At 39.0% G+C, this 20,413-nt stretch overlaps 1 protein-coding gene across 1 annotated transcript; it reads right to left on the bottom strand.

Annotated features, from left to right (window-relative positions):
• Positions 1-9,000: 9,000 nt before the first annotated feature.
• ARPC5 (actin related protein 2/3 complex subunit 5) lies at positions 9,001-17,447 on the bottom strand. The gene is made up of 4 exons (XM_072419775.1): positions 17,236-17,447; positions 14,630-14,702; positions 12,159-12,335; positions 9,001-9,956 (listed from the first exon to the last, which is right to left on the bottom strand). Exons 1-4 carry the CDS (start codon positions 17,373-17,375, stop codon positions 9,894-9,896), a joined length of 453 nt encoding a protein of 150 aa, XP_072275876.1. The 5' UTR covers positions 17,376-17,447; the 3' UTR covers positions 9,001-9,893.
• Positions 17,448-20,413: the final 2,966 nt, after the last annotated feature.

The following is a 20,413-nucleotide window of genomic DNA, read 5'->3' as shown; positions in this document are numbered from 1 at the left end:
GACACAACAGGAAGCAGAATGCTATGAAGATTTCAGAGAGAGATTCTGAAACTGCTTTACTGAGCTACATAACAACTTCCCCTTTTAATATTCCTGAATCATCACTATAAAGAGATAACCTTTGTGTCAACTGATTGCTCTGATGGTTAGATATGCAGTAAATAACCTGAAATGATTACAGTCCGAATTGTACTATTTTATATGTTGTATGAATGATTCAATGAATGTTGAACATGAGTACTAATGGCAGAGGAGTATTCACTCATTTGGGCCTGATTTATTAAAGCTCTCCAAGACCAACCTGAAACGGATTTCTTTAAAATCAGGCTCATTTTATCCAAGGCTCCATAAAATCCAAAAGGGGGCCCAATTATTATCAATATTAGGTGACAGGCACAACAAAGAAATGCAGCTACAAATACTTAAAAAAGTATATCTATTGGAATATTATTTTAATTTTGGATAAAGGAGAATTATGAAAAAGACAATGGTCTCCTAGTACAAACAGAGAGTGTGGTCCTAATTTATTAAAGCTCTCCAAGGCAGGAGAGGATACACTTTTATCAGTGAAGCTGGGTGATCCAAAAAAACTGGAATTGATCTGGTCCAGGATTGCAAACATTGCCAACAAATAGCAAATTACTTTGAAGAAACCCATTCCAGATTTGCTGGATCACCCAGCTTCACTGATGAAAGTATGTATCTTCTCCAGCCTTGGAGAGCTTTAATAAATTGGGCCCAGTGAATCTACGCAGCAAAACCACAGCAATAAATTTAGAGCTTCTAACCATTTCATTATCTATCCAAAAATACAAACAAGTTTTAGCTTTATATCCTCTTTAAAGTAAAAAGCTAGTGTAAACACCCCTGCATGGGTATTATACCCATACCCCTCCCTTTGAAGGCCCATCCTAACTTCTCATTTATTATGATTTAGGAAATGGTTTAGGTACTACTTATTTTCTTTTGTTAACAACTTGCAATTGTTGAATTTTGTGAACATTTTTACACACTGCTGTAACAAGATTGTAAAATTTGTGTTGTAAATTCTGATTTTTAATTTTCAATAAACATAAAGTGACCCATTAAGTGGAAAGCTATTTACCCCAGAGCTCTTTTTTCGGAACCAAGTCTTAGTTTTTGCCCCATTTAGATCTGAATTACAGACCTGTATCAATAAAAATATGATTTCATAGGTCAGTTGCAATATTTGCATGTTGCAAAAAATAAATCACATTTTTCTCTTTTAGTGTAATAAACATTTTTGTTAACATATTGCAGAATTTGATTTAATTTCTCACAGCAATGAGTAGTTCTGGCTAAAGATTCTGGAAATTAGGGGTTGCTATGAAGGAATTAATGTACTATAAAGATAGAACTAGGAAGTTAGGATTAAAGTTTAGGGGTTTGGGTGGAGGTAGAAAAAGTTTGGGTTTATTGTAAATTAGTTGATTTTTCTGATTGGGATTGGGATTAAGAATGTGGATTATTTTCCAACAGTGTATGTAGATCTACTCCTACACCTGTATGATCCTGTAATCCCTAAAGCGTGCCTAGAATTTTCATTTTACTTAAAAGGGTAGGCAACCCTCTTATGTTAAGTGAAAATTCTGTTTGTTTTTTTTTGTTTTTTTTTAAGTGCAACACTCTTTTTAAAAAACAAAAACAAAAACAACACTTTACAACACTGCTCCTTAATTCTGGATCGCCTAGGTAATCGAATAAATGGGAGCGCAAAGCCTCACCAGGATACCTATGTCACACATCATGGGAGTACCGTGGGTGCCTGAGCACCTTGAGCATGCGCAGAAGAAGCCCTTTCGTCAAAAGGGGAAAAAAAGCCGATCTCACACATGTGCAGTGAGATTGGCAATGGCACCCCATATCGCGCCTGGGTCGGGTGACGTAGTAAGAAGAACACAGAAGAAGAGAAGAGGATGGCGATGCCTGGAGCGCCGGCCCGAAGACGGATGCTGGGACGATGCATGACCCGATGGAAGAGACCTCTGGACCCAATAACTGCACTGCATGATTGAAAGTAAGTGGATTTTTTTTTTTGGCCTTTATTAAGTTTACTTCCTCTTTAAGTCTTTGAGGCAATGTGAACCGACTTCCATGGGTCACCTAATATTTTTTTCCTCTTTTTTGTGCTTTTTTTATGTACTTTTAATAAAACAGTTATTGAAAATGAGATTGTGTGATTAATTTATTTTGTTTAGTCTTTTAGGCATGGATATCATAGCAACTAGCAGTGCCCAATATATATCAGAAAGGAAACTTAACTCCTATACAATGTCACCAAAACTTTTTTAAAACATTCCTAGGTCAGGAAATAACCATTACAGTTTTTCTGCAAGGAAATGCATTGCAGAGCTCAGAACCTTTATACCATAGGCCAGATACAAGTCTCCAGTTCTGCTAAACTTGTTGCTGTACCACTTGAGAATAAATCGTTACCCAGAAAAGCTGGTGGACAAATTGGCATAAGCTGAGAATGTGTGTTTTAATGTGCAATTATGCTGTGTATAGCACATTACTCACTATACAGGGTCTTAGTTCTGTTCAGCTTTCCTGTCCCTGGTGAAGAGATTTTTCCTCTCTTTCTATTCTGTTTAACACAAGTCAACATGACAAAAAAAGCACAGCAAAAAAGGCACGTAGGAAGTTCTAAAACTGTCTCATGGTAGAAGAACGTATGTTGTCAGTTTGTTTTTTCTGTCCATGTCCCCTCTATGTTCTGTCTGACACCTCCTAAAATAATGAATAAACTTTGTTAATGAAGGCAATAAAGAGCCATATTTCCCTCTTTTTGCAAAACTTGAAAAAATAATTTTAACTGGAACTAGGCTTTAAATAAAAAATAGGATACTTTGAGATACCAGTGAGTATTACTAATGATTAAAGGCCATGTTTGGAAACAGCCACTTGCTAAATGTTAACAGGAACTGACTGTAGTGCAATCAATTGTGTATAAAATAAATAATAAAAGGAGAAATCACCCTGATAAGAAACACAGCTAAAGTTATACGTTATATATATAGAAAATATATGTATTTGTCAGCACAGAAACACTTAGGGGTCTTTTTAATAAAACAGGTAAACCCCAAAAACGAATTTCCATTGTTGGGGATTGATACGTAATTTGTGTTTAGAGTAATGACACAGAAATAGGTAACATTTGATTATTTTGAAGGGCTGGGTTCTTCAGGATTTTATTATTATTATTAATATTATTAAACAGGATTTATATAGCGCTAACATATTATGCAGCGCTGTACATTAAATAGGGGTTGCAAATGACAGACTAATACAGACAGTGATACAGGAGAGGACCCTGCCCTGAAGAGTTTACAATCTAGTAAGTGGGAGAATTTACACACAATAGGAGGGGGATAGATCCTGCAAAACCCTAATGGGACGCCAATAAAAATCACATTAATAAATAATAGTTACAGAGTTTATGATAATACTGTCTTTTGTCACAATAATATATTTATCAAAGTGCTATCTGATATACTTTTACTACTTATGTATACCATATACATCTTTATAACCCGAGACATTTCCCTTGTTTATAAGGTTTTCTCCCCATAAAATATCTGCCTTAAAAGGAGAACACAAATAGTTTATTGGAATGGTCATTACCAATAAAGCTGTGAGTGAAGAAATCTTTCCTTCCTTTTCTATTATATGCAACTTCTGATGGAGAAATGTTATATTGAAGTTCCACAGGATCTTGCATAATGGAGACAATGTAACAAACTAAGTTTGCACTTTTAATAAAAGAGCAATGATATCAAGCAAAGCTAAATATATATTAGCTTAGGCGGTAAGGCAGGAGAAAGAGCAAAAATAAAGTTTGAACCAAACCACAGAGAGCTATACAGCCATTGCTGTACCAGAGAATCAAGTAGTTTATGATGGTTTGCCATAGTTTTGGAGCACTTTTTATATTGTTGCTGATATTATTTCAAATACATCTGCACATGTTGTGGTCCTGTGCTACCCTAGCCACCCTTCAGTGATGACTACCTATCATAAAAAAACACATTTTTGGAGTTCCAAGGATATCAAAACTGGGGCAAATTGCAGATGAACAAGGTATGCATTAGAAAAAGTTGGATGCATTAAGACAGAATTTTCAACATAAGCATTGTGGTTTGCTGAACAGTGTATATATGCATGGGGTTCCACTGAATGAATGGCAAAGCACATATACTGAATGTCCAGTGGTGACTAAGCAGCCAGTGGCAGTGGACCAGACATCCAACACAACTCTAAAAATGTGTAATATACAAAAGATTTTCCAGAGCTGTAACTGCAAGACAGCACAGGAAGGGTGATTCTGGGGAGTACCCACCATCTCCCAATTATACTTCTAGGCACCCATATGCCTAAAACTTTCCATGCTTGGATGGAGGAGTTGACATAACCTATACTGGTGTGTGTGCAGTATGTGATACCCCTGAAGTTGACTCTCTCTTTTATAGGCTGTGACAGTCACAGTTCTGGAACCAGAATCCATGGGATCAAGTTATAAAGAGAAGAGGAGGCAGTTCTTATGAATAGTGGCCAGTTCAGTGATGACTTTCAATTTATCTACAGGACTATCTTGCTAGAAACCGCTAAACCCTTGAAGGTCACATGGTGTCATACTCCCATGTGCGGGCATTGTGAACGCTGATACCTCTGCACTGGACTGGTTAGCCTGGCCCTCCCTGGATATGGATAATATTCTTGCTTTTTTCACATCTACTCCACTATTGGTGTTTCAGAACATTGAGTCTTGTCAGGGGCTTTTGACTACCAGGCTCAGATGCAGGTCTTACCTGGGAGCTCTGACTTGAAGAAGTTGACTGCTAGATTAGAGGTCTCTCAATAGGCAGTCCTTCACAATGGTAAATGGAGGTGGGCGACAAAGTTGATTGTATTGCTGTGAAAGCATCAAGAATAGCACTAAGGAATCTGCAAGCAGCATAGGCCAATACAAAATATTTTTTGTTTTAGTGAGACCCCACTAGTGGGCTTTAGTATGAATATATAATCTACTGGAGTTGCATATTTCCCTACCCAAGTACTGGGAGGTATCTCAGCCTATTGCATTGACTAAGCTCTTTCACCAGTCTCCTGATCCATGGTTACCCTGGATGATTCTAAAAAAGACCAAGCTTCAATATGCACAGGGGTATTATCATAAATCTCATGTGCCTAACCTGAGGGACCTGACCTGGAGATCCTGACTGCATGCTTGTAAGCTCCTAGTGAACAAGTCTTTTACATTGTTACACAGAACATGGCTATGGTAGCTGTGTTGGTCAATATTGACTCCAAAATTTTCTCAAAGCATGCAAAAAAAACAAATTCCTCCTTAGGTTATCTTAGCATTACCATTGGGTTTGTACACACGCTCCCACTCTAAAATTTTTATGCTGTTCTCTGTATTGTATTTGTGGTTTGATCACAGGTGGTCTCCCTGGTTCACAAACTCCACAGTAACTTCCCGTGTAGGTCCTAATTTCTTTTAACAAATTTGACAAAGGGTTTTTATTATTTCTCATTTACCTTGGCACTTGCCCTCCTACTTATTTCTACTCATCTTGCCCTTACCTCTATCCCCCACCCACCACCACCTCTCCTCCCGGTTGCCATTTGTTTTTATCCCCCCTTCCTGTTTCCATTATCTACTCCACTTCAAACTGCCATTTCTCTTTTTTCAAGAAGGCAATTAAAACTTGTTTTAGAAAGAAGGGGAAGACCTTTCAAAATGTTATACAAATGGGTGCAGTCTACACACACAGACACACACACACACACACACACACAAACTAATCCTGTCAGTGGAATCAGAGTATATGCAGTTGGTGGTTGAAGTGTTCTCATACCTCCCATTGTTTGCCATTGCAACGTGTCTCTCCAGGGCCCTAGCATTGGGGTATTAATTTGCAGTAAGACTCCATGTCCTTAGTATACATTGTCTCCTTCTCCTGCCTAATATAAGTTTTCAGTTGATTCTAGAGAGACGGGGAAGACTTTCCTTAAATATGTTATAGGATTGGAGGGTCTGAGGGACTGCAGCCATACAGGAAATATGATATGTGCTTACTACTTTGGCATGTTTGCTCTTCTCACTATGATTTGCTGGATGTCTGTATTGTTAGAGGATTTGACACTTGATCCCTCTATTTGAAATGTCTCTATAGTATGGTGCATTATACTTTGGTTTATTGTTATGAAGATCTGGTAATGTATTACACAGTAGGGCATTTTAGTACATTTTTTCAAGCACATTTGCATGTGGTATAGTTTGGAAAGTGGATATAATGACAGTTTTTAGCACCCTGAAGACCAGTGCTGTTTGGGACCAAAGACTAATAGTAAGGCATGCCTAAAAGACATGAACACCTTCAACCTGCAGTACTAACAATTTTTGTATTGAAATTTAAACTTCCATGACATACCCAGCCAAAAGGACCTTTCAAATACTGTCCATTATTATTAAGGATTATCACCTTACTTACTGGATCAAGACAACATATTCACCAAATAGGGTTGACGTATCACTTTGCTGGATAAATGAGATGAAACTCTTCTGACTTTACTCATCCAACCATTTGCAAAGTTAAATCCTATATAACTCCTTGCATAGAATACCAAATTATGTGCAAAGTGAAAAATCACCACCTTCTCTATGTGAAGTCAGATATTCCCTGGATAATGATAATTCACCATAGCAAGTAAATAGCCTAAATTTCTTTATTCAATTTGTCCCAATGTTAAAGAAATAAGCTGGAGATATATGCATTGCTGAATGGGGAAACATGCATCACTTTTCTGGGAATGAAGCATAAAGGTACCTAACTTGGCAGAAAAAAATCAGAGATTAGTCAAAGTTTTTTTTTTTTAAAAAAGTTGTAACATATTCCTAAATACTGATAGTACAGTTTATTTGTCTTAATTTAAGCATTCTTTATTATGGAAACCGTCACCTTTCCATCCCTTGCTTGCTACACCTGCCTCCACAACTACCTCTGAAAAGAAATACATTGCTTCCGGGTATAGGGGAGATCACATGATCACTTAAATCTATTGGGGGTGCATTTGTTTAGCAGCCAACCACAAGGTCTGAGTATAGTCACATGCAGCCATTCCCCCTAAACTTTGGCGGACACCTTAGCAGGGAATGTCATAAAGTAACATTTTCACTTAATAGAAATAAAGGCTATAAGGCCTCAGACTGAAGTGCTTTGTGTTAACAGAGCTGAGCAACAGACACACTCCTTATAACAAATATCAAGTATATCAAGTATAAATATCAATATCACTTATATCAATATAGGTAGGGATAAGACTAAAAAAAAGATGTTTTTTTTCGTACTGAATGAAAACACAAACACAAATATCCAAATCAATATTTAATTTGTAAAAAAAAAAAAAGTATTATTATTACGTCAGTGCGAAGGGTCCAGCAATTAAAGTGTCAACATTACATGCCCCTGCAGCAAATTTGGGATTAAGGCTTCAACCCCTGTGGGTATGTGGTTGCGAGGTGCTTCCCATCCAGTAATCACACTAGCTAATCCATGAATGTATTGCAGCCAGTCCATTTGTATGTTCTGCTCTGCAGAATATGGCGGACCTGCATGACTGTGTCTGTTACATGGATTCATGTTGCCAGCCATAACCTTTTCAACCATAAGCCTGTTGGAAAAAAGGCAGAGGACCTAAAGCCCACTCTGCATGTGGGTACTTTCAGATTGTCAAAAAACACCAACATGTGAGGTTTCTTGGTAGATTATTGGTGTAGAATAACTGCTTCTGGGACTGATGTGCTTTAGCAATCATGCTCATCTATATGGATGTTCATCATCACAGTAGTTGCCCAGCAAACATTTGTGGTTAGAGCATCATTGGAAAACAGATGCTGGAAAGTCCAAAATATGTCCAGCCCCATTGCAGTATATGGTACCTAAGTATGGCATACTAATCATTTTTGCTCCTAATTAAACCATAGAGATACAAACAAACCAAATTTAGATGTTTGCTTACCTAATCCAGCTAGACCTTGGACAGCAAGACAATTGAAAAGAGAGAAGTCTATGATATTCTAAAGTAAACCTAGCACAAACAGTAGATCAAGACACCAGCAGATAAAGTCATACGGAACCCTATTTATATTAATAAATGTTGAACTATCCACTCCCCCTCCCTTGAAGTTCACGAGGTCACCCTGCAAATTAAAGGATCAGAGACTTTAGAGATTAACCACAGCCAGCTTTTAAAACCTATATGTATAAATCTACTGAAGTTAAAGAATTCTTCCCCCAATATATAGTCTATAGAGAAGAATCCAAACATTCCTAGGTTTACTTAAGCAGAACTGTACCTTTAGTACAAATATTCTATATTAATCCCCACCCTGATTGTAGTACTGGTAAAATAGTTTATTTCTGACCCAGTGTGTTGACCCGGGATCCTCTCTTTTATGTGTATGCCATACTAAGGTCCTATTGAATGCTATACATACTTGTACTCAAGTCAATCTCCGGCTAACCAGAGGTATACAGCTGACATCTGGACGATATTAAATACAGGAGCACATCTATATTTGAAAGAGGACCCATCTAGGATATTATCTGGACAGGGTCATACAGTGAATACCACTCAGGGAAATGGGGAACTAAGTATAGGACAACTGTAGTAAAGATTTAGTTGTACCTTAAAAACCCAACAATTGTAAGCGTTTAAAAGAAAGAAAAGGGTTTGTTGCCTCCAAGCGTCATCTTTTAATTATTCTAACCTGCTCCAAAAAATGATATGGAGAAATAGATTGTTTGGTAGAGGCATATTTCCTGCTAGTTTTTTATTGTTTGGAGCAGACAATACCCAAGGTCACAGATGGAGCAGAAGCAAAACCATGTGCCAATATTTTTCTGCAATCTGAAGTACACCCATAGTAATGTATAACAATTAGAATTTGATTTATAGTCTACCAAATCTATATTAAGTGCAAACATATGTTTATTTTTATTACACAGTACTTTTTAGTAAAGGGGGTATGTGTTTGCTACACACAGGATAGGCAACCATATCAAATGCAGTAGATGTTTGTACATAATTCAGCCCAAATCTGTAATGTCACCAATTATACCACAATATTTAAAGCCAGTTCCTGATTGACTTGAGAAACCAATTGGCTGCTCTGCTATGTGTATAACAGGTAACCCTGAAGTAGATGAGATCTCACTTTGCCGGTTAAACAAAGGAACTCAAGATGTTACAGCAGCAGAGTGATTAATTTTACTGCATACATTTTCCCTTTATACACCTAGGACCTGAGGGAGTTAGATGAAATCCAGGTGCTGTCAGGTTGGCACTGGGTGACCCTAGTGATGTCTCTGGGTGCTGTTCCATGATAAAAAAAACCCTAGAATGCAAAATGCCACTATTGAAAAAACTATCCAAACAATGGGAGGGGGGAATGTGTGGCAGCAGCAGGAGGTAAAGGAAAGGAGATTCAGCTGGCTTTAATAACTGAGCTGTTGGGGATTAGCCCTGACAAGAATGAGGTTATAAGGCGCAATACATATTACAGAGGAGCAGACATCACTGCAACCTGTACAAATAAAGAGGGATTATGTTTGTTCAATAGAGCCCAGCTCATTGAGAGCATGCACTGATAATTTAACACTCATATCAACAAAGCACTGCACTCACAGCACACTCTCACTACTGGTGCTGCAGACTTCAAAAGTGTATCAAAAATGAAACGGGCGAGGGGAAAAAAAGAAAATGTGGGCAGTGATAGAGGAGTTGGTCGGCCACAGCAATGCTGCTGCGGTTCAGGGTTTTGGTCTTGGCACCAGCTCTTCAATAGATCTTAACCAGCTGAACATTCAAACCGTCTTCCTTGCAGTAAGCACCCGAACTATAGAGCCAACGCCACCAACAGCCAAAGCCTGTAAATAAAACAAATGATATAAAAGTAAGTTGACAAAGAAATAAAAACATGACTCATGAACATTTAAAAGAACAATACACAGCAGTATAGCACAGGTATAGAGCAGGCAAGGGCAAACTACAGCCTATTGTTTTTTTTTTCCAGCCTGTCAAATATTGGTACAAAATAAAAAATTAGGATGACCAACTATATCTACAAACTGCATGGTAAGAATTACGGACATTTTAGCATTCAAAATGTGATGAGATATTTCACCAATATTGCTTTTAATAGGTTTCTCCCAGGACAGCATTTTGGTCATAAGTATTTAAAGGGGATTACACTCTCCCTGTGGAAATAGATTATTCCTGGAATAGCAGGAGGATTTAACGAAATCCCGTTATTAAAGAAATATGGAGTTGTCATTGCTGATCTATTGGCTTTGAACAAATCCAAAATTCAACTTATGTCTGTAGCTCAGAAACGAGGCCACCAATTGCTTCCTCTCATGTTTTCTTTAAAACAAAATGCTGAATGGAAAAATGTATACTAGTTGTGAATCCTTCTTATGCCAAGCAGGAAAATAGTTTTTTTTTTTGCACAAGTTTCCTTTACACATTAAAGCGAGTAGGAACTCCAAAAAGTATGGCAGCTGGAGTTCCCAGGAGATAAAAAAAAGCTAATGGAATATGGCGTTATAACGGAAATATTATAATAAACATGGATTTAGCCTTGTACAATATATCACTATGGAGGCTATTATTCCTGATGAATTTTCCATCATTGTAAGCTGCCCATAAACGGAAATCCATCTGTTCAAATTAAGATCCTTAACATGCGCCAAATTGGCTGCACAAGCTCAAATCCAGTCAACGTCCAACTGGTTATGTTTTTAAGTCTTCAGATTTCTCAGTGCTCAAACAGGACTGGATTCTGACACAATGACACACTGAAAGAAGGTGGCATTTATGCAATCAGACTACTTAACATTTGAAATGTCTTCTTAAAATAAACCTGTTAGCAGATGGAAGAAATGGAACAATTTCCCTGTATAGCACGAACATTCCTTTTTTATCCCCCAAAATGCCCCATAGTACCCTAACTTTGCCTCCATACTGCCCTGATGTTCCCTCTATAGATTATCATCTAAAACACGGATCAGCAAACTCTGGCTTTTAGGCCAGATACGGCCTAGCCGGTAGTTTGTTCTTGCCTAACGCCCCCTGGCCAGGGGCTGCCTTCTTGATGTGGCTCCCCTATTTACTGATACTTCTGCCAAAGCGGTAAATAGGGAAAGCTCCCTGAAGGGAGGCAATACATACGGAGGCGAGGGATTTCACTTCAGGGCGCGTTCACCGGTGGGGGTGGAGCTCAGAGTCCTGCCTAGTGTGCTCCATCCCAACCCTGAAATGGCCTAGTGGCCATAAAAGTTTGCCGACCCTGATCTAAAAGGTCATATCCTATGGAATCGAATACCTGCATCTCATCAATGAGGTTAGAGAGGCTATCCATCAGAATGATACACCAATAAAGGGAGTGGGCGGTGGTCAGTCCATTCATCCTAGATTTTAGAACTCTCTAGACAACCAACTTTTCTTACAGAGAGGCTATACGTGAATTATTATTTAGTCTGGAGGGGTTGCAAGTGGCAAATTTACCATATTTTTCTCTTGCTCCCACAGGCTTCATTTCTGTGAAACTGTTCCCCCCCATAACCTCCTCCAAGAGACACCTCAAGAACATGTAACCGCCACCAATGTCAGCCCCCATAGTGCAGGACCAATAGTCCTGCAATTTAAGGGAGTGCGCTGAGAACCTTCTCATATTATGGAAGATGGATACAGGCGAGAAAGGGATGAGCTAAATAAATCTGATGCTTTATATGCTACCTAGACCTAAATGAGCATTTACCTCTTGAAGTGCATGGGAAGTCCCACTGCCATTGTAGTCTTTATTAAAATGCTAGAGATTGGACTAACACAATAACTCAACAAGGTTTTAAATTGCTGTGTGGAAATCAATCAAAATGAAGAAATACCAGTTAAAATGCACTCGAAATGCCCTCTTCAACCCAATACTTATTATTTAGTTTCAACCTAGGTACAATTTTAAACCACAGGTGGATGATAGCTATGGGCTTTTCAACTCCATCCAGTCATGCTTTTAGTCAAAAGCAGACATAAATAATGATTAATGTTTTTTTTTCCCGGTAAAAACCAACCTTTTCATGCCATTGCAGTAGGACAGCACTGCTGTTGTCAGATGGACTCTCAAAGCCTTTGTAAATGTATTTCATTAGCAGGTCCACATCATTCTTGTCTAGTGATTGAACGGCTTTCTCTATCTCATTTGTTTTAAATGACACCAGCACTTTCAGCACAAGGCTCTCTGCCCGATCCTGTCATAGAGAAAAAACAACCAGAGCAGTTAGAAAATACCTAATCTGAAAAATGCATATTCTAGCATATATCTAAATGGAGGTATTAAGAATCTGAAAGTTCCTGATCAGATTTCTACTTGTGCATGTCTAACACAGAGTGATCAGTCTCAGTTTTTATTCCAGGAGAATTACGTCAGCCTAGTGTACGTTTGAAAAAAATAGATAAATAGTACTATGTGATCAGCACAGGTTCTGCTTACAAATTAGGCCTTAGAATCTTGTAGTTATGCAATGATATTATTTTTATGCACAGAATTGTCACTAACTTAAGTCAAACAAAGCCACTTCTGGGGAGACAATACTCTACCATGAGATGGGGAAGGAAAGCCACACAAACAAGGGGAGAACATACAAAATTCCCTGCAAATTGTGTACTGGCTATAACTCAAACCTGGGACTCTAGTGCTGCAGAGCCAGTGCTAGCCAATTTGATACCCAGCCCAGGTACATTCAATAAAGAAAAATTACATCTGTATATGGCTAACACCAATATTTTTCAGCATACCATGGGTGAACAGATCTGCAGGAAAAAATGAAGCAATTTAGAGCACAGGTGCTTACCTTATCTACTGCTATGTAAACTGTGCTTATCGATAAGCAGCATAATGCTGGGAAGGAGTTGGCCACAGGAACAATATTTTCTAGGGTGTAATGTCCTGGGCTGCAAATTAGCTGCTACATCCCATTCTATTAAAGCAAGCATGTCAATATGTAAATGAACTGTTACTACAATGCAGGCACTGAATGGAGCTTCAACATACCTTTTGTATCATTTAGCCTTCAGCCTGGTTGCCCCAAATACCGATCTGCTGTAACTCAAATGTTTAACGGTAGCACTTTAGGATTTGGGGCACCTGGATTGCAGAAGAATATATCCAACAATACCTACACTGTATAGCTGAAGCCTGCATTATGTGGACACGGACAAAGAAACCTGAAAGGTTTACTTCTATATAGACCAATATGTGTACATGTACAGTAATGCTGTATAATAAATGCTCAATCTCTGGATACCATGGATATGAGGTAGCTAGCAACATTTAATAAATGCTGCTTGCTACAAATACATTTTGGTTTGTAAGAGTGTAGGAGGAAGTTTGAAATATAACACTCGACACTACTTGTGAAAAGGAAGTTTACAAGATGTCCAGTATTGAACATGACAAAGCAGGATGCTCATTAGCCACAAACTTAACCACTATATGAAATGTTGCAGTCTGAAGCAAGGAAAGCTTGTAGGTTTTAAAACTTAATATTCATAACTTTAGTTTTACAGGCTGAACTTCTGTACTGATATTGTTTACTTGATTTTTCTGCACTGTGACAGCATCTCACAGTGTGCATAAGAAACTGCAGCAAATATAGAGACCACTTAATTTCCTGGATTAATGACACTCAGCATCACCTATTCACTTCCGTCCCAACCTTAAACTATGTACACACCAAAGATCATAGTCGCATGTGGATAAAAATTCACTTCATTATCATGTTTATAGTGGGGGGGGCAACCCCCCACTCTAAACATAAACCAACTGATTGGTTGTTGTGAATTACCCAATCAAAGAGCTTGAAGTTAACAAGTTTAAAGGGTTTGCTTTCCACACATCTCCCTACCAGTCCCAGAACCTGTCATAGGAGAGAGCTGAAACCTTAGCAGAAGATAATATATTGGCAGTGTAAGTCACATTCTTTGCCTACTTTATCACATTCCTCATGCCCCTGCTATCAAACTCCCTGGTGTATTCTTGGTGACCAATTGCCAAATGCTGTCACATGTGAGCATGGCTAGGGCAGCATGGTGGCTCAGTGGTTAGCACTCTGGCCTTTGCTGTGCTGGGTTCCAGGTTCAAATCTCGGTCAGGACACTATCTGCATGGAGTTTGGTGGTTCTTCCCATGTTTACGTGGTTTTCCTCCCACATTCCAAAAAAACATGGTTTAATGGCTTCCCTCTAAAATTGACTTTAGACTGTATTAAAGACATATGACTATGGTAGGGACATTTGATTGTGAGCCCCTTTTTTGGAACAGCTTTGTACAGCATTGCTTAATATGTTGGCACTATATAAATATTGTGTAATAATAATAATATTATGGTGAAATACAGACCATATACTATGAGTTCTATCCCTACTATGATGAACCTGCAAGCTTTCCATAGTTTTGTGTTTATAATAATCAATAAATAAAATGCTACAATACCTCCATGCACCTTGTACATTTTTGTCTTTCCAATGGTTAGGAGCATCTTACCTTTGCAGACTGATTCTTTGTATTAAGAGGTGGATTCTTTAAAGCAGCATGTAGAGCTCCCACCATGTTCCCTGTGCACAGGGGTTAAGGAAATTACAGGACAAAGTCAAGAGAGAAGATAATTTAATGTGCTTTCTAATATACACAAACCTTTAATGTATGACAAATACTATGCGGTCACCTGTCTTTACTGAGATATGAATTATTCATAAATACCCTCTATTTGTGACTTGGAGGAGCTCAATCAGCTGACCTATGACAGGTTTATATGAGCTTTAGTAGAAGAGCTGGTAACTTGAATCTCTACTTGTTAAAGCTTAACAATGGTACTTCATGTTGTTTGCTTGCTACATGTAACCCAAACAAACATTCACATGTACAGTTTGACTCCACAACAGACAATCAAGGAAAAAACAACTGTCTTGGCTATTAGACACCAATTGAACTTTATAGTTCATACAAACCTCATTTCAAAGCTTACATCAGCTTTTGATGTTTGTACATTGTTTGATGGAGTGTAAGCACCATTGTCAATGAAACCTTCATTGTCGCGTTTTCTAGGTTCCCGGCTTTCTAAGCATTGATAAAGCAAGAATGCCTAATTCCCAGAAAACACCCACAAGAAGTATTTTAGCATTATCTGTATTGTATGCTTTGCTTTAGCTGGCCTAGGCTTCTACATGTTAACGCTATATAAGCATAGACAAACTTCACAAAACCTGTCAGGCAACAAACACCTAGGATCTCCTTTCTGACCTACTTCTGGGAAAGCTATAAAATCAGTAATTTATTGATGAATCAGTCTCTCATATGGAACAAATACCCGAACTAAAGTGTGAATGTGTTTATACCAGGAATATTTATCACAGCCCTTCTGCTGGACACCATGACTGATCACCGCCAATAAAACCCCTGAGGCGACCTACGTCTGCTGCGAGTAACAACTTGTACCCCTGCTTAGGAAATCACAACACTCTAATCTTCAGACTGGATACTTCACATTTGTTTCTCATTCCAAAGAGATTATTTAAATGCCAGATTTATAAGAACACAGCAGCTGAATTTACACACGCTCCACAATGAATGAGGTTTTCTAAAGTTCTATTTTAGGAAAATAAAGCATGTAAGTAGTACTGATAATCATGCCAGCAAACAGAAAAGGAGCCAACTTGAAAATGCTAAACATGGCTAAATTTCCATCTTTCCGATGACTGTAGCACCCACTTCCTGCATTCCTTAACTGCAAGCAAGACACAGCTTGCCTTCTTCTCGGCAGCTGGAACGCTGCGTACCTATCTATAACACACAGAGGTTCAATCAAGGTGTGGGTGAAACCACAAAGTACAGACAGACGTTCAACAACAGATCAAAACATTCGGCCTATTGTTATGGCACAAGAAAAGCTCACACGAGACGCCCTAAATAATAACCTTATATAAACGTCACAAAAGGTAGATTGTGCTGTATGTCCTGTGAAGGTTGTATGCAACTTCGAAACAGCAAGGTCTTTTTTTTTTTTCCCCAGAACACGTAGATAAGGAAAGAAAGCAGAAATGGGCGACAACATAGTGACACAGCGCTTCCTCTTTACGATCTGCATGGAACTTCTCTTTAGAGGTGGTCGATGGATGATGTTCAAAGGAAAAGGCGCACCTATATCAGTGTCCAGAGCAAATAAGTAATCTGTAGGCAAGACTTACCTACAGCAATGTCCTGCCTGATATATATATATATATATACACACAAACACACGTACGTGTAATACCTACAGCCTGCCCTAATATATATACACATGCTGCAAATTCCTGCCATGACATATATACACATGCAGCAATACCTACAGCAACACTCTGCCCTGACATATACAAACATGCAGCAACATCAATTTCCTGCCGGGTTTTATCTATTTATATTTATATTATATATATATATATATATATATATATATACACACACACACACACATATACATACATACATACACATGCAGCAACATTCTGCCCTGATACACTGTATACCTAAAGAATGTATTTTATTCATTCACACAGTACTTTCTTGCTGAATGTACACACCTATAGTTTTTTGTTCTTGACTCATATACAACACAGATTTGAATAATTATAGTGGGGCTCTCCACCTATGCAAACAGCGCACACCTCTAGGTTGTCAATTACAGACACAGAGGGCACACCTATGGGGTGTTCCTCATATATCAGCCATACCTATAGGGTGTTCATCAAACACACAGGGCACACCTATGGGGAATCCACTACCCACACATGTAGGGTGCCCGTCACACACACACCGGGCACAGTGTCCATCACTCACACCTATAGAGTGGCCATCATATATCAGCCATATTTATAGCCTGCCAATCACACACCAGGCACACCTGTACAGTGCCCATAAAATGACCAACACACCTGTACAATGCCTATCACACCTATAGCAGTGCCCTGGTTTGCTGTACACATCTATGGAGTCCCCCACTCATTCATACCCTATAAGCCAGGCCTGAGTCCCCCCCCCCCCATGCACCCCGCACCGCCCTTTATGTCCCATACATCAGTGCCCTGCACTTCCATACAGTGCACAAAGAAGGATATCCCCGGATAGCTCCGTCCACCTCCCCCTCGTCCGGTCCTTGCTGTCCCTCTCCGGCCTCCTCCTCATCCACGAACTTGTTCTCATCATATTCGTCCACGTCCACCTTCCTGAACCGAGCAGACACGGTATTCTTCGCCATCCTGTACCGGAGCGCCGTGCAGCAAGCAGGGAGCGGCCAGGCTCAGTGCGCAGGCGCAGCAGCTTCCGCTATGACTGCCGGCTTCCTGTCACTGACTGAGTATGGGCGCCATCTGCCTGAGTAGGAGGCGGCCTGTCATGTCATGGGGGCGGCGAGCTGCGTGTGGTGAAGGGACCTCCAGTCTCTTGTTACAGTTTATGTAGCTCAGCACTATATGACTATGGCAGTGCCGATCTCATTCATGTCACAGAAGGAAATTCCTTAAAGTGTAAAAATAAAAATAATTTTATATTTAGATTTACATGGACTGAGGAATTTCCACAAGGACATAATATTAAAGTCTGTTCAATCCTGTGTGCCACACTAACAATTACATAAACTCAAACATTTCACATGCTGAGGCAGCCTGTTTCAATAAATGGCCGACACACCACCATCTGGCCCCCTTCATACCATCACCTTGCAATAAATGCAGGCAGGTGCTACCCCATGCAGTTTTTTTTTTTTTTAAAGTTTATGGTGCACACACACATCAGTAACACTAAAAGCCAACTCAAATTTACACATAAAAAAAAAGCATACCACTAAAAATACAGAAAGCGCTTTACATGGTTCTGCCCCTGAACCCCACTGGGGTGTAATGCACCTGAGAGAGGACAAACTTCCCAATACGCAGTCTAAACCTGATGGCTGCATTTACTTTGGAGGAATGACAGGAGCCAGGCCCTCCATTGTAACTAGGAAGGGCTCCTGCACAAGAAGTACCCCGACTTAAGGATTGCCAGACCATAAGGCCCCTAGTTCCCACTACGGCCCTCTCTTCGTCAGTTTTCTATGGTCTTTTTCAAGACCATAAAGACAAGCGCCTTACTCATGAAATGAATAGAGCTGTCAATAAATCATAACTGGTCTTTCCGACGGATTTGAAAAATCCTCCGGTCTGGACAAAAGTCCCAGCCCAAGAGGCAGGAAAAAGGTGTGCAATAAAATAAAAGTATTTCCAGTACTGCAAGGAGCATGGCATGCTTTGGTGTGATACATTGCTATGCATCCTGCCAATGCATTGCAGCACAAGTATGGATTGTTGAATGCTTCATTACACAATATACAACATTCACCTTTTATTATGGCTAGTTAGCTTATTGCACTTTCATGTGCTAACAAAGCACTACAGTGTTAGCAAAACCTTAGAGAAAATACTTGTGAAAGAGCCCCGGATCGCAGCTCATCTGAATATCCAATAGCAAACTTTAGTGTCATCAAATATACCATAGCAGAATATGGTTGTAAATTGGACAAATACCAGGGATAGTGTGACAATGCGTAGGTGCAATGCCTGATTGTTTCTGCTCACACCATCATATCATAACCTATCACACATATGGTGAAGAATGGTGAGCATATTCATTCTCTATATGAATATTCTGCCTGCTGAGATTATCCAGATTCCACGTCCTATTCAGTTTACTCCTTTAAAGAGCCCTTAAAACCCATCTTTTTTAAATGTGCCTACCCGTCTTCTTCTGTCTCTTAAAACCCTCACTACTCAGCCACTAATCTATATCCCCCTCTTATTGTATGCTGCTTCCCGGCCTCTTAGATTGTAAGCTCTTATGGGCAGGGTCGTCTCCTCCTCCTGCGTTACTGTCGGTATTTTTCTGTCATTTGAAACCCCTATGTAATGTACATTGCTGAGTAATATGTTGGTGTTATATACATCCTGTTTATTATTATTTCTATTACTATTAATAATAATAATAATAATAATCTATTATGGAGTACCTCTTTGTAGCCATGCTAGACATTGGAGTTTTCTGGCTTTTGTGGACATTGATCAAAAGGAAGGTACAAAGGTCTAGTGACAGACCTGGATTCTTTCCTCAGGAACAGATATGAGCAGTCAAGTTGCATAGCTTCATCTCTCAGAGAAAAGGTTATGGGTGGTTCAAAGGGGCTTTGGAAAGAAGGTGCCAGGCCCTGAAAAGAATACTTGCATTGCTGAAACTTCTCCTAAGAATGTTTCTAAAAGTTGACGTTTGCTGGCATGGCCATGGAGATTAGGTTGTCAAGGGTAGATGATCAGACAATTCATCTGTAATGTGTTCTAATAAACCACGCCAAAATAGAGAGAAAAGGAGCCTTTTCTTAGGATAATTTTGCTGGAAGGTAAACAACCGGATTGCGTATTGTCCCATGGTGAGACATCTTTGGCAAAGAATAGAAGCTGCAGAACGCGACGGTCTGTGGTACTGGCAAACCTGAATCTAATTCCTAGTGACTAAGCGACATTTGTCAGTAGTTCCCAAATTAAGTAGACAGTAATTCCTAAAATATTAGTGGACATCATGTCATCTGTTTGGTTTTCGGATAAGAAGATTGGACATGTGATGATTTTTAATAAGCGACACTGCAAATGTAACATTAACAGAAAATACCCCGGCATTTTTTGACAACTTAGGCCATAATCCACCAGAAATAGATTTCCTCTGGTAAACATCATGAAAATTGATGTATTCTAAGAACTTTAAGGCTAAATATGATGAATAGGTGCAGAGCTATACAGAAAGGGTATAGAAACAGTAGGAAGTGCAGTATAAATACAGAATTTCTGTAATAGTTTTTGTTAAATTAAATTGCAGTTTCCAGTAATAAATAAGAGTGCACTGAAACCATATAATTCTTGCTAACCCAACACTCTGGACATTATAAGACCATTTACAGTATGAGATCAATTTTAATGTAATCAGACAAGAGATATCATTATTTTAGTGAGCTTTTACTGCTCTTATCATTCAAGAAAGAGCAGCAGGCAGTGATTTGAAAGATGATTCTCATACAGGATAGCCGCTGTCCAAATCATCAAAGGAAAACTACACTACACAAACAAATGTTTTTGTCATTTTGGAATCTAATGTTAATAAAAGCTGTCTTTCCATTTTAATAGATAGCCAGAGACAAATCTTTAAAAAGGAGTTCAGGGGCTTTAACAAGGCTTTTTATTTGTATCCAGTCGACTAAGACTACATAGTTATTTATAA

Source organism: Pyxicephalus adspersus, chromosome 8 (genome assembly GCF_032062135.1).
Source record: "Pyxicephalus adspersus chromosome 8, UCB_Pads_2.0, whole genome shotgun sequence".
NCBI classification, from domain to species: domain Eukaryota; kingdom Metazoa; phylum Chordata; class Amphibia; order Anura; family Pyxicephalidae; genus Pyxicephalus; species Pyxicephalus adspersus.
The sequence above is the reverse complement of the archived record's forward strand: the minus strand, read 5'-3'. Positions and strand labels throughout refer to the sequence as shown.

Excerpts from the sequence above, each read along its gene's own strand:
- ARPC5 (XM_072419775.1), bottom strand. The coding sequence starts at position 17,375 with ATGGCGAAGAATACCGTGTCTGCTCGGTTCAGGAAGGTGGACGTGGAC. Across the intron at positions 14,703-17,235 it reads GTGGACGGAGCTATCCGGGG|AGGGAACATGGTGGGAGCTC; the intron begins ATATCCTTCTTT and ends ACCCCTGTGCAC. Across the intron at positions 9,957-12,158 it reads TACTGCAATGGCATGAAAAG|GCTTTGGCTGTTGGTGGCGT; the intron begins GTTGGTTTTTAC and ends TTTTATTTACAG.